At 24.6% G+C, this 15,241-nt stretch overlaps 7 protein-coding genes across 7 annotated transcripts; 3 read left to right on the top strand and 4 right to left on the bottom strand.

Moving 5' to 3' along the window:
• Positions 1–128: 128 nt before the first annotated feature.
• DICPUDRAFT_157765 (uncharacterized protein) lies at positions 129–3,609 on the top strand (the record flags this gene model as incomplete). Its single annotated transcript, XM_003292929.1, has 2 exons — positions 129–2,836; positions 2,907–3,609. The coding sequence occupies 2 exons, from the start codon at positions 129–131 to the stop codon at positions 3,607–3,609; spliced, it is 3,411 nt and encodes a 1,136-aa protein (XP_003292977.1).
• Positions 3,610–3,772: 163 nt separating this feature from the next.
• DICPUDRAFT_83574 (uncharacterized protein) lies at positions 3,773–4,230 on the bottom strand (the record flags this gene model as incomplete). Its single annotated transcript, XM_003292922.1, has 2 exons — positions 3,773–3,931; positions 4,000–4,230. The coding sequence occupies 2 exons, from the start codon at positions 4,228–4,230 to the stop codon at positions 3,773–3,775; spliced, it is 390 nt and encodes a 129-aa protein (XP_003292970.1).
• A 1,877-nt stretch (positions 4,231–6,107) lies between these two features.
• DICPUDRAFT_95723 (uncharacterized protein) lies at positions 6,108–7,767 on the top strand (the record flags this gene model as incomplete). The annotated part of the gene is made up of 6 exons (XM_003292928.1): positions 6,108–6,135; positions 6,211–6,300; positions 6,381–6,470; positions 6,545–6,595; positions 6,656–6,885; positions 6,955–7,767. 6 exons carry the CDS (start codon positions 6,108–6,110, stop codon positions 7,687–7,689), a joined length of 1,224 nt encoding a protein of 407 aa, XP_003292976.1. The 3' UTR covers positions 7,690–7,767.
• A 2,182-nt stretch (positions 7,768–9,949) lies between these two features.
• Positions 9,950–11,284, top strand: DICPUDRAFT_99515 (uncharacterized protein; the record flags this gene model as incomplete). Its single annotated transcript, XM_003292927.1, has 1 exon — positions 9,950–11,284. The coding sequence occupies one exon, from the start codon at positions 9,950–9,952 to the stop codon at positions 11,282–11,284; it is 1,335 nt and encodes a 444-aa protein (XP_003292975.1).
• A 34-nt stretch (positions 11,285–11,318) lies between these two features.
• DICPUDRAFT_92967 (uncharacterized protein) lies at positions 11,319–12,410 on the bottom strand. Its single transcript, XM_003292921.1, has one exon. The coding sequence runs from the start codon at positions 12,292–12,294 to the stop codon at positions 11,350–11,352; it is 945 nt and encodes a 314-aa protein (XP_003292969.1). The 5' UTR covers positions 12,295–12,410; the 3' UTR covers positions 11,319–11,349.
• Positions 12,411–12,792: 382 nt separating this feature from the next.
• DICPUDRAFT_157758 (uncharacterized protein) lies at positions 12,793–13,659 on the bottom strand (the record flags this gene model as incomplete). The annotated part of the gene is made up of 2 exons (XM_003292920.1): positions 12,793–12,963; positions 13,033–13,659. 2 exons carry the CDS (start codon positions 13,657–13,659, stop codon positions 12,793–12,795), a joined length of 798 nt encoding a protein of 265 aa, XP_003292968.1.
• A 558-nt stretch (positions 13,660–14,217) lies between these two features.
• On the bottom strand, positions 14,218–15,235 carry DICPUDRAFT_157757 (uncharacterized protein; the record flags this gene model as incomplete). Its single annotated transcript, XM_003292919.1, has 2 exons — positions 14,218–14,333; positions 14,998–15,235. 2 exons carry the CDS (start codon positions 15,233–15,235, stop codon positions 14,218–14,220), a joined length of 354 nt encoding a protein of 117 aa, XP_003292967.1.
• Between the last annotated feature and the right edge of the window lie 6 nt (positions 15,236–15,241).

The following is a 15,241-nucleotide window of genomic DNA, read 5'->3' as shown; positions in this document are numbered from 1 at the left end:
ATTTTTTTAATTTTATATTTTTCTTCTAAATTATCATAATGCTCAAAATTTTTTTTTTTTTTTAATGGCAATAAACAATATCTAATAACAAGATATACAATAAATTTAATGAATACCAACACTTTAATATGTGGAATAATAATATAAATAACAATGGTCATAATAGTAATAACAACAATATAAATAATTTAAATAATAATAGTAATAATAAAAATGGCAATAGCACACAATCCGCCGTAAATACGCCATTAAATTTAAAAACATACACCACCTCATCAATTAATGTTAGTGGTAGTAGTATTGTAAAAAAAACCCCAATTTTATACCCTGTAAATAATAATAATCACCAAAACAATGCAAAGCTACACAACAATCTTAAAAAACCTAAAACAAGCTTTTTAGATGAGGATCTAGATATCAATATTTTAGACGAATCTGATTTTTATGATCCAATTTTTAATAGCACCACAGTGATATCCCCAATCAAAAATGCAGATAAAAATCTCGAAAATCAATCTTATCCAACCACTACTCCTACCCTCTTAAATAGTAATAACCAAAATATAAATAGTATAATATATCCGACAGCTAATAATTTTACAGGCAGTGATCAAAAAAACAATAGCCCGGTAACAAATAAAACTACCACTACTACCACTACCACCACCACAACATCAACCACAAATAACTCAATAACAATTGAATTAAATAAAACAATAGATGTTGAAGATAGTGATTTTAGTTTTTTAGATGATGAAGATTTACAAGGTTTAGAATCACTCACACAAAGCAACGAAGCTGATAAAATAGTTAATAGCAATGATAATAACCAAAGTGATAATATAAATGAAAACAGTAGTATAGATATAAAAATGGAACTCAGTTTTGATAATAATATTAAAAAAGACTCTTCAACTGTAAATAATATACCGAAAGGCTTTTCTAATAATATTAATAATGATAAAGATTACAATAATAATAATGATGCTAACGAAATGGATCATAATATCTCAGGAACCAAAACAATTTTAAAAGACAATCTTACAAAACCAAATCTAGAAGAATCTTCATTTGAAGAAAATAGATTTCAACATTATTTAAAAAAGCATGAAAGAAATAGTAATAATAATAGTACTAAAAATAGCGATAATAATGATATAAAAAACAATAATAATGATGTCAATAATGAAATTAGTAATATAGGTAGTATCGATAATAGAGTATCACCCAATAGAACCACTACTACCACAACTGCATCCACCTCTATAAACAATAATATCCCAACATTACCTAATAAAAAAACAATATCACCAAATCTACATCCATCACCACCATTTCAAACACATCAACAACCACCACAAACTCTACCACTGCAACAATTTCAGCAATTTCAACAGTATTTACAATTTCAAAAACAGTTTCAACAATTTTTACAAAATGAAAGTGAATTTCAACAATTTTTACAATACCAACATCCTTTTCAAAATTTCCTCGCACAACAACAACAATACAAACTCTTTCAAAAAGACTATAAAGAATTTCAAGAGTATCAGGACCAAAAAAAGCAAGAATTAAAATCACCATTAAAAAGAGCACTGGCAAAAGATGGCGACGAGGATATAACATGCCCAATTTGTCTAGACTATTTTCATAAAGCGCCATCGGAACATCAAGCCGCTTCACTAAAATGTGGTCATATTTTTGGAAAAGAATGCATCGAAAAATCATTAAAGAATCAGCGTAGTTGCCCAATATGTAGAGTTAGTATAAAAGATAAAATACCTATTATAGCTTTATTTTTTCCTGATGGTGCCGCCACTATAGATCCAAATGAAGACGCTTTAAGATGCCGAGAATTAATCAAAAAGAATGAATATGAAATTAAAAATTTAAAGTTAAAAGTTGAAAGATATAAAGCAAAGTGTGAAAAAAATAATTTATCTAATATCGACAATAGTATATTTAACACAAGAAATAATAATAGTAATATTCAATTTAAAAACAACAATGTAAATATACTTCATCCAAATTATACAAACCCTTTCACAAATAACAAAGTAATAAATAGTACTGATAATAATATAAAGGCAAACAATATCAATAATAATAATAAAAACAATAATAACATTATTTGTAATCATAATAACATTTTTAATTCTATTAATAGTAACCATAATAATAATAATAATAATAATAATAATAATAATAATAATAATAATAATAATAATAATAATAATAATAATAATAATAATAATAATAATAATAATAATAACAACAATAATAATAATTGGGTTAGAGGTGAAACATTAATCGAAAATTTTGAAAATACTTTTTCACAAAAATCTAACCAACATAGAAAACAAAACAAAACAACCACCACTACCACCACTACTTCTTTTTCAAATCAGCAACAACCAATTAAATATGATAATTTAGTTAAATTTGAAGGACATACATTATATAAAAATTTAAAAGGATCAAGAGTATTTGATTTTTCAAATCAAAATGGTATCATTGTAGCATCGTCATCAAGAAATGGTAAAGACTATGGAATTACAAAATTATCATCAAAAGACTCTAGCAGTACAGATATGATACCAAATATTCATAAATCATTTATAAGAGATATTAAAATCAGTCCAATTGACCCAAAAATAGTTTGTACAGTATCCAACGATAAAACCATAAGATTAACAAATATAAATACAAAGAGTGAAGTATGTTCATACCGTTTGCATAGTGCAGGCTGGTGTTGCGAGTTTGATAGCGACAATGACTTTGTATTTTATGCAAGCGAATCAGAAGCAACCCATATTTTTGATTTAAGAAATATAAGGTAGGTCTATTTATATTTATATTTACATGAATAAAAAATAATAACTTTCAAATTTCTTATTCATTATTAGAACACCGATTCAAACTATTGAAATGTTAGGAGAAAAATCACCAGTTTTAAAATTACTTTATGTCTCTAAAAATGAAAGCTTAACACCACTATCGGGTGATACTCAATTTAAAGAAGGTGGTCTATTTATGTCGCATGGTAGTCTTAGTTTTTGGGATAAAGTTTCTATTTTAAACGATTCAAGTTTGTATAGTTTTAACAGCTATGATGTTTTTAAAGCAAATAGAGGCAATTTTGATCTTTTCACGCGTGAAACACCACTAAATAAACCATTCTTGCAATATAATAATGTTCCACTCACAGGACAATGCTTCAATATCAACTATGACCCAAAATCAAACTATTATATGGCATCATTTTTAAATACCCATTCATATCAAAAGAATTGTCATGTTGTTTTTAAGCATATGGGCAAGGGAGCAGTCCAAGAAGTTAGAACTATATACAGCGATACTCAACATCTATCATTCTCTAAACCATCACTATTCACATCAAATATAAACAATATGGTATTCATGGCAACACCAAACCAAAACTATGAAAATATTAATATTTGGAATATTAATAACGGCACATTATCTCAAACTATAATCAATGAAAATCCAATTTCAGATTTATTACACATAAACTATCAAAATGAAGAATATTTATTATCACTTTCAGATACCGAATTAAAAATTTTTAAAAATAATTTTGGTCAATAAATAATAATAAATAAAAAGATAGATATTAACTATATAAACCTAATAATAATAATAATAAGATAAACATATAATTTAATAAACTATTATTTCTACACCCTGTTTTCTTCTTTTTACAAAACTATATTAATTTTATTTTATTATATTTATATTTTAAATGGGTATTTTATTCTTGTAATTCACCAATATAATACTCTTCTAAAATTTGATTTACTTTAATTGGATGTTGTTCACCATTGAAACCTTCAGTGGAATCTTTACCAGCATTTCTCATAATTGCTAAACCACCCATATGTTTATCGACATAATCTGTAACATCATAAACCTATGTATAATTTTAAAAATATATTAGTATTAATTTTGGATTTTAAACTTGAATGAATCCAATATTACTTTTTTATTAATGATTAACCATAAATCATCTTCTTTATCATGAACTGAAACTTCTTCAGGGGTGTAATAAACTTTTGAACCGTCGGCTGGGGTTGGTTTACGACCTCTTTTTAAAATTTGCTTTTTAACAACAGTTGGTTTTTTAACCTCTGGTTCTGGTAAAATATAAGTTTTAACTGCAACTGCAATGATAATAAATACTACAATGTAAAGTAATGTGTTGGTATCCATCTTTTTATTTTTTTTAATATAACAATGAGCCAAATATTAAAAAAAAAAAAAAAAAAAAAAAAAAAAAAAAGATTTTTATAAAAAAAAAAAATTTAAAAAAAATAAAAAAAAAAAGTTTTTTTTTAAAAATTTTTAGTTTAGTTTTATTAATAAAACCTCATAGATGAATTAGGTTTTCTATTTTTATTTATTTTTTTTTTTTTATTATACAGAAGAGATAATTTGCATAGGATACAAAAATGTTGAGAAATTTCTTTCTATTTATTTCTTGATATTAATAACAACTTTTTTTGGGGTATGTTTTGGGGGTTGGGTGAGAGGATTTGGTAAATTTTTTTCATTACCGGTTGAATAGTTTTCCCATCTTCCTGTGTTTGATGACATTTTATTTAATAGTATTTGTTTAAAAATTTAAATAGATAAATAATAAAAATTGGTTTGATTTGATTTTTAAAAAGAATTGAAAAAAAAAAAAAAAAAAATTGGTTTGATTAAAATTAAAAATAATTAAAAATAAAATAGATTTTTATTTTAATAAAAATTTATTGTTATTTTATTATAACTAAAATTTGGTTGGCTTTAAATTTTTTTTTTTTTTCTATTAAACCCAATATTTCAAAACAATCAATTATTGAATATTATATGGCTCTTATTTAATATTATTGAATTATAGTTTTTCCATCATAGAGTTTTTTTTTTTCTTCATTTGTTTATTTTTATTTCTCTTTTCATAAGTGTAAACAAAAATTGATATAAAAACAGAAACTAAAACACTTTTCATTTACCAAAATAAAAATATAAATAATAAATAATGAATAAATAAATGAATAATAACAATTGTTTAAATGTTTTTTTTTAAATTTTAAAAAAAAAAAAAAAAATTAAAGTATTAATTATAAATTCATAATATACGTTATTTAATATTTTTTAATAATAAAATTTTATAAAATAAAGAATGGTTTCTTTGTTAAATGAAAAAAAAAACCAATATTTAATGTTATTTTTTATTAAACTATAATTTTTTATAATAAACACACCACACAACCACACATACACAAAAAATTTTATTTTTTTATAAACAGTTAGTGTATTCCTCCATTCTATTCCTCTAACTATTATTAATTTTATTATATTATATTAATATTTTTTAAAGTATTAATAAACATATAATCGTTTTATAATTACTATTATTTTATATTTTTAATTTTATTTTTATAATTTTAAAAAATAGTTTTTTTTTATTTATTTTTTTTTATATTAAATTTTTAAAAGAATTTTATTATTAAAAGATTTATATTAATAATTAATCATTTTTATAATAATGTTATATTACTCTAAACTGTCATTAGTCAGAATAAACATATTGTAATAATAGATTAAAAATTAATCAAAAACTAAAAAAAAACTAAAAAAAAAGAAATTTTCCCAAAAGGTTTTATTTTTAATTTTCAAAATTTTTTTTTTTTTATTTATCATAAATTTTTCGAATGAATTATTTGAATATTTTTTATCATTTTCAAAATAAAACATTAAAACAAATATTTGTTGTTTAAAATATAATAAAAAATTTGACACAATAAATCAAAAAACACTTCACTTTTTGACTTTTTACTCAATTTAGATTACAAAATTAAAAAAAAGTAAGCATTATTATAACCATACAATAAAAAAAGTCTCTATCATTTGAGACCCTTTTAATTATGGTGCTCTCGATCACACAAAATTGTGCACAGATATTTTTTTTTTTTTCCAATTTATTAATTTTATTTTTTTTAAAATTTTTTTTTTTAATTTTTTAAATTTAAAAACAATTTTCAAAAAAAAAAAATTCATATTATTTATATTTTTTAATATTTGTTATTAAATAAACCCACACCATGTCACACCCAAATTACCCACCACAAGGTATGAATTTTTTTCTATTTGTTTATCACAAAAATAATAATTATTAACTTTATTCAAAATAAAATATAATATTAGGCTACCCACCACAACAAGGATACCCACCACAACAAGGCTATCCACCACAACAAGGTTATCCACCACAACAAGGTTACCCACCACAACAAGGTATGATCATAGAGATATATTGATAAAATTGTATGATGAATCTAATTGATATTAATTTTTTCATTCTATTTAAACTTTAGGTTATCCACCACAACAAGGCTATCCACCACAACAAGGTTACCCACCACAACAAGGTTATCCACCACAACAAGGCTATCCACCACAACAAGGTATAATCACATAGAATTAAGATATAGATAAAAAAATAATACATATTAATTTTATAATTTTTATTATACATTAGGTTATCCACCACAAGGTTACCCACCACAACAAGGTTATCCACAACAACCAGGTTACCCAGCTCCACAACCAGGTTATCCAGCCGCTCCAGGTTATGGTGCTGCTCCAGTAGTTGTTGGTATTCCACTTGCAGGTTATGTTGATGGTTATTACTATGGTGGTATTTCTCATGATGCTCGTCATGATGCTGAAATCTTAAGAAAAGCCATGAAAGGTATTGGTACAAATGAATCTGATCTTATCAAAGTTCTTGCTAACAGATGTTGGGCCGAACGTGAACAAATTAAAAGAGAATTCTCTGCTAAATACAGCAAAGATTTAATCCATGAAGTTAAATCAGAAGTAAATATAAATTATAATATATATATATATAAATGGTTAGGGTATTAATATATCTTTTAATTTTTATAGGTTTCAGGTAACTTTGAAAAATGTTTAGTTGCTCTTTTAACTGAACCATGTGCTTATGATGTTGAACTTCTTCATAATGCCATGCAAGGTGCTGGTACAAATGAAAATTGTTTAATTGAAATTTTAGTCACTCGTTCAAATGCTCAAAAAGAAGCAATCAAAAGATTATATCATTCAAAACATGGTAAATCATTAAAGAATCGTATGGAATCTGAAGCTTCTGGCGACTTTAAACGTTTCCTCGAACATATTATCGAACCAAGAGATGAAAACCCAGCTGTCAATCCAGGTCTCGTTGCCACCGATGCTGAGGTTTTATACAAAGCTGGTGAAGGTAAAATTGGTACTGATGAAAAGACTTTCATTAAAATCCTTTGTGAACGTTCATTACCACATATTGCCGCTGTTTCTCACGAATACGTCAAACACCACAAGAAACACACTCTCATCAAAGCCATCGACTCTGAATTTAGTGGTTCAATTAAAACTGCTCTTTTAGCCATTGTAAACTATGCTCTTAATCCATTCGGTTACTTTGCTGATATCCTCAAGAACTCAACTAAAGGTGCTGGTACAAATGATAATAAACTTATTCGTACTATTGTTACCCAAATGCATAATATGCCACAAATTAAAGTTGCTTACAGTAACTTATTCAAAAACTCACTCACCCACGATATTTCAAATGATACTTCAGGTGATTACAAAAAACTTTTATTAGATATCTGTAATTAAAAAAAATAAAAATTTTTTTATTGTTGTAAAATATAATAAAATAAAATAAAATAAAATAAAATAAAATAATGTTAAATTAAAAAAAATTGTGTATTGTTATAAAAATAAACAAGATTTATTCACTATAAACATTCTATTTTTAAAAGAATAGAAAATCAATTTTAAATATTTTCACGATTTTATTTGAAAAATTTTTTATGGAAATGGAACCTAATTTACATGTAATGAATCGACAGTCTATATCTTTAAGTAAAAATGTATTTTATAACTGCTTTTTAATAACTGCCAATTCCAGTATTTTGTAACTGCTTTTTAAATAATAACTACCAATGCCAGTATTTCAACTACTTAAGAATTAGCTTCTAGAACTAATATCATTCAGTATAAATACATCAAGTCCTCAGTCTAAAACTTTAGAGTTTCTTAGTTAGTTTATTTTAGTTAGTTATATATATATGTTTAAACAAGTAATAAAGATAAATAATAAATAAAGTATATTTCAGTGTTCTCATAATTGTTTTAAGTGTTTTTAAGTAATTTAAGTGTTTTAGTGTTTATTATTTAGTTTGTGTTAATATATTTTATTGCGTCTCCATAAGTGTTTATTTTAGAGTTTATTATATTTTCGTTAAGTATTTTAGTTGTGTAACTTAGTCATAATCATATACCTTTTCATTACATACAAAATCATCACAAGCTCGATTAGCTCAGTCGGCAGAGCGTGGTGCTAATAACGCCACGGTCGCAGGTTCGATCCCTGCATCGAGCAATTTTTTTGATTTAGGGGATATCTTCCCAGAGATAATTAAAATAAATTTGATTTTAAAGGATGTAATGTATTATCTTCAAAATTCAATTAATTAATTCAAAAACACAAGGAAATGTTAGTGAGATATTTTTGAAGTATAAGTTATTATAGTTTAAGAGGTTATATTCATTACTTCGGGAAGGGGCCTCAATTGGTCACTAGACATAACAAGATCAAGAAGGAATATATCAATAAAAAATATTACATACAAAATCCCAGAAGGTCGCAAATCCGATGGAGAAATAAATATGGATTACAACAACACCAGATTCCACAAATCACACTTCCAATGGAACTATAAAGCAATAGATTTCGACTTAACTAGATGTTTCGCTTATAGAAATGCCATAGCCCTGGTATTTCATCAAGTTTGGATTTGGTTATGTAAAGAATTATATGACGATCAAGAAAATACAATAAAAGAACTCGATTATAAGAATCTAACCTCAAAATGGACTAAACTAGCTACTTTAGAATACTTAAAAGGTTTAAAAAACATCAAGGAAAGACACGCTAAACAACCACAAACAATTAGCAACATCAATGAAGAATATAGAAAATTCAAAAGAAGAATAGCAAGAGCATACTTCATCAGCATCAAATCTTTACCAAATATCAACAGTTTAGAATATTTTCTTTAAAAACATTACAAAAAACATTAAATAAAATTTACTGATTAATTTAAAGCATTTGCTTTTTTTATTATCTTCACTTTTAAAAAAAAAAAAAAAAAAAAAAAAAAAAAGAAATGTTAGCCAAATATCCACACCAATCAAAAACACTCCGTACCAATCAGGAAGTCCGAAATCACCTGCTATTAACAAAAATCTAAGAAAAAAAAAACTTCTCAAACTAGATAGGTTGTTTCAACCTTACCCCAACACCCACTTCTTCTTATTTTTTAATATAAATAAACAATGTCGCTTACACTAATAATATTTATTATATTATTAAGTAAGCTTTTTTAAAAAAAAAAAAAAAAAAAAAAAAAAAAAAACACAAGGAAAAAAACACGCTAAACAACCACAAACAATTAGCAACATCAATGAAGAATATAGAAAATTCAAAAGAAGAATATTAATAATTTTATTTATTTTATATTCACAATGGATGAGCTACTATCATCTCTAATTAAATTTCGCATAAATAAAGAATTAAAAAAAAAGTTGTAATATTAGTGATAGGTACAATACAATAAATAATAGCTGATTAATTAAAAACATATTAATTGGTGTTTTCTCTTTTTAACCAAGTAGTTCTACCAGGGTACTAGAAATACCTCAACTCTATTTAAAATTTTAAATTAAATAAATAAAACAAACAAAATTATTATTTTTTTATTTTAAAAAAAATTATCATTTATTTATTTCTTTTTTTTTTTATTTTTTTTTTATTTTAAATTAATAATTTTTTTTCAAAATTTTAAATTAAAATTTTTTTTTTTTTTAAATAATGGACCACCTGTATATTTTTAATAAAGATAAAACCATAGTATCCTTTTATTCCAGCGATAAAGAATGGACAATAAAATTAGGACCAAATGACTATTATGCAGCACCTGTCTTTATGAGGGGTTGCTTTTATTTTAGGGGTGGAATAAATATAGATAGATTTGCAGATGCATTAGCTGAATCATTTAAAGATTTTGATATGTTGTTGGGAACATTAAGTATGAGCAAAGAAGGGGATATTTTTGTAAACTATGAAAATAATAAATTAAATCAAGTTTTAGAAATCGAAGATAGAACTACGGAATCCTCAATTAACAATAATCAAAATGTAATCGATCATCTACCAAATAAAATAATTACTGCAGAACAACAATCTGGTGCTGCCATTGATCTAAGTGGAATGAAAATGTCAGCTTTTAAAATAAAAGTGTTTAATGATGGCTTTTTTATTGGGTACAACATTAACCATTCAATGTTAGATTTAACTGGAGTTGCATATTATTTTAAATACCTATCGCAGATTTATACTTTGGGCAACAGGGAAAAAATTAATTTAAAGAAACCACAATATTTAGGAACTTTTAAAACAAACAACATCCAATTCAAAGATAAAGACGAGGCAGATCAATATGCAAATAAAATGGGCTTTTATTTCATTCCACCAAATAACAATAGCAATAATATGTTTTCACAAAACAATATACTAAAGATAGAGTTTAATACCACCAAATTAGATATACTAAAGAGCACATCAGACCTATCATTATCAAAGAACGATGTTATTACCGCTGCCATTTGCAAAGTATTTACTTTTACATCCAATTTAAAAGATGATGATATATTTACTTTAAAATATATGTGCAACATAAGAAAACTCGCAGGCTTGGGTGAAGAGGCATTGGGTAATCTTTATATATACAAAGGAATTCCGTTGAAGGTATCAGATATAAGGAAGAAGTCTCTAGTTGAACTTGCAGGAATCAATCGTAAAAGTGTATCAGAAATTACATATGAACAATTCAAGAATGATTTATGTTGGTTCAAATATATACAGGATGAAAAGATAGATACCTTTGGATATTTTATACCATCAATAAAATATACACTTCTTTCAAATTGGAACCAATATGACTATGATCAAATCAAGTTCGACAATGCTACACCTCACTCGCTTGCACCTGTTTGTATTGCTGATGCGGGAACCAATTTCATATCATTCAACACCAACGAAAACAATGAAAAAACTATCATCACTACCGTTTCAATTCCACCTAATAGTATCAAAGAAATAGTTGAGTTTGGTGTTAATACAAGTCTATATAGAGTTATTAACTAAAATTATAAATTTAAATCTCATTCAAAATAAAAATAAATCCTTGATATAATAATAAATTAATTAATTTATTGTTTTTTGTCATAAACTACTAAAACACATTTTGATGGGCAACATGCACCAGGAGCGGTATAAGCTACATAGCCTGGAGCACAACCTAATAATGGACATTGGTAATATGGGTCACAGATACATTTTGATGGGCAACAATCACCTGGAGCTGTATATTGCATATAACCTGGAGCACAACCTAATAATGGACATGGTGTTGTTGGATCACAAACACATTTACTTGGGCAACAATCACCTGGGGCAGTGTATGGGATGTATCCTGGAGCGCAACCAATTAATGGACATGGGTATGTTGCATTACAAACACATTTTGAAGGACAGCATTCCCCAGGTGCAGTGTATGGTTCATAACCTGGTGCACAACCTATTAATGGACATGGAGTTTGGGGATCACAATCTTTTACACATTGAGAAGGACAACAATCACCTGGAACAGTATATTGAATATAACCTGGAGGACAACCTAATAATGGACATGGGTATGATGGATCACAAACACATTTTGATGGGCAGCAGTCACCTGGAGCAGTATATTGAATATAACCTGGAGCACAACCTAACAATGGACATGGGAATGTAGCATTACAAACACATTTTGTTGGGCAACATTGACCTGGCGGGGTATATGGAACATATCCTGGTTCACAACCTAATAATGGACAAACAGTTGATGGGTCACATACACAGGTTGTTGGACAACATTCACCGGGTGGTATATATTGAATAAATCCTGGATCACATGGAATTACTGGACATTCTACACCAATGCAATTTGGTTCCCCTGGAGGATCGGTATTTGGAGGATAAGTAGTTGGTGGATAAGTAGTTGGTGGATCTGTAAGTATTGGTGTTGTAGTTATTGGCTCTGCCGAAAAAGCGATGTGATTTACTATTGATAATAGGAAACACACCATTAATAAAATTGCTGATATTTTATACATTATTTTTTTTTATTATAACATATTAAATTATAATAATAACTTTTAAAAATATATATAAATAAATAAATAAAATAAATAAATAAATAAATAAATAAATAAATAATTAGTTAACTAATAATTTTTTTTAGATTTCATTTTATACTTTTTTTTTATTAAAAAAAAAAAAAAAAAAATTTCATATTTATATTTCAAAAGTAGAAACCTATATGAAATTAATTTTTCAATTTTTTTAGTAAGAGTTAATTAATGGGGTTACCCATATATTTTGAATTTTTATTTTTACTTTTTTTTTTTTTTTTTTTGGAATAAATCGAATCTTCTCACCCCCATTACCTATAATTACTATTAAAAATTTTAAAAATCATATTTAATAGAATGGATATATTTTATATTTACTATTTAAATCATATATAAAAAACTATTACTGTTGATTTTATAAAAAAAAAAAATAAAAAAAAAAAATAAAAAATTTTTTATAATGAATTAATATAGATTTTATTAATTATTATTTTCATTAACATATACATAAACAATTGGATTGATATGAATTCTTGGGTACTCAATCTTAATCTTTTCTTGACGATTCCAATCACCTTTAAAATATTTGAATGTAAGGTTTCCATATCTATTGCTTAAAGAACTGCAAAATTCGTTCATATGTTTAGGGCACTAATATTTTAAAAAAAAATTAATATTTAAACTTTAAAAATAAATATATTTTATATAATTAATACATACTGAATAATATCTACAAAATGCAGAAACACAATAGAATATAAAGAATACCATTGTCATACTTATTGGAACCAAAAATTGTGGGGATAATCCATCATCACCAGAATTAATAAATAAAGCGGCTATAAATAATGAAAACACCATTAATACTGAAGTGAAAATAATTAATCTGTCATAAATGAAAAATTCTCTTTCGTAAAAATGGTTAATTTCACCTAAAATACAATATAACCTTGAAGCTGGAATAATGCTTGGAGGAATAACGGACTCTAAAGCTGTATCACTTGCAAATAAACCATCTTTTCTTTTTTTTAAAGTAATTTTATCCTTTATGAATGGGTCCAAGATATTTATTAAATGATGTGGTTGTTGTTGGGTTGTTTGAAAGGTATTATTTTGTTGTAGGGGTTGTTTAAAACCACTATTGTTTGGGAGGTTTTGTGTGGGGAGTGGGTCATAAGGATGGGGTGGTGGTGAATTTTGTTGTGCTGCCATATATTGCTGTTGATAGAATTCTTGCAATTGCGGTTTTATAATAAAATTCATATTATCATTTCTATATGGTATATCATTAGTAGTGAATATATATGATTTTTCGCCTACTTCATTTTTACCTATTTTATTATCCATTAAAAAAAATAAATAACTATATTATGTACTTTAAAAATAATTAGAGTATGTGTTGGGAAAATATTATTATTATTATTATTATTATTATTAATTAATTATTATAATTATTGAATATGATATATTAAACACAATGAAAAATTAATAAATATTTAAAAAAAAATTAAAAAAAAAATAATTAAATGAAAAAACAATAACATAAAATAAAATTGAAAAAAAAAAATAAAAATTTAAAAAGAGTTAAACATGTTTGTTGGAATTTCATTTTAAAAATAAATCTATAAAAACACAAAAATGGTATATAATAATTATTAAAAAATAATAATTTGAAAAAAAAAAAAAATTTATTAAAAAATTAAAATTTTTTTAATTTAATTAAAATAAAAAAATTATAGTTTTTAATTTTATTAAAAAACAATAAAGCTGTCAAGTTTTATTTTAAATAAATAATTAACAAAAGCTTTAGTTTATTATTTTTATTTTTTTGGGAGGATATTATTATAATTATTATTTAATTAAATTCTAATTAAATATACAATTAATAATATTTATAATTTTGTTTTAAACATAAAAACCATCATCACCTTCTATATAAGGATTTTCAATTTTTTTTCTAATAAGTGACTCTTGTGCAATTTGGTCGTTATCATCTACATAGTTTAAATTTTTTTTGGGTTCTATTAATATTATTTGATTATGTTGAATGACTCTTGGATAAAAAAATGTAATTTTTGTTTTTTGCTTTTCTTTTTAAAACCATTTCTAAAACTAATTGAATATGGAGTTGTTTTATATGAGACTACTATATCTATATATTCATTATTACTATATTTTTTTGTTACTATTTCAAAAAATTCTTTATTTTTTATGTTGTTCTGTTAAAAAAAAATAAAAAAAATAAAAAAATTAATATTAAAAAAAAAAAAAAAAAAAATAACTAACCCCACCCACACCCCCATACACTCTTTAAAAAAAAATAAATATAATACATTACCTTTTTATTTTTTTTTAAACTTAATACTATTAAAAACAAAACTAAACTAAATGTACAACCAAACAAAACATAAGATATGGTTTTATCGGCCATTATAATAAGATGAGTAAGGGAGATCCCAAAACACAATATGGTAATGATTGAAAAAATTATTGAAATTTTATCGGAAATACTATTGTTGGTTTGATTAGATATATAAATATTTAGTTCTCTAATAAAATTCCTAAAATCTTCTTTTTCAATCCATGGAATTAATTCTTTGGGAAAAACCAAATCAAATGGTTTCTTATTTAATTTTTTTAATACTAAAAAATCTTTTTTTTTTTCTTGAATAATTATTTTATTACTTAGTTTATCAATGTTTATTATTTCAATCTTGTTTTCATTATTACTATTATCATCATTACTATTATTATTATTATTATTATTATTATTATTATTATTATTATTATTATTATTATTATTATTATTATTATTATTATTATTATTATTATTATCTATTGTTTTATCTGCATCATTATTTGTTATGATTGTTGTAGTTGAATTATTAATTTCATTTAATAAAATACCATTATCCTCTATCATTATTTA

Source organism: Dictyostelium purpureum (genome assembly GCF_000190715.1).
Source record: "Dictyostelium purpureum unplaced genomic scaffold DICPUscaffold_385, whole genome shotgun sequence".
In the NCBI taxonomy this organism is placed as follows: domain Eukaryota; phylum Evosea; class Eumycetozoa; order Dictyosteliales; family Dictyosteliaceae; genus Dictyostelium; species Dictyostelium purpureum.
This window is presented reverse-complemented; position numbering and strand designations above follow the sequence as displayed.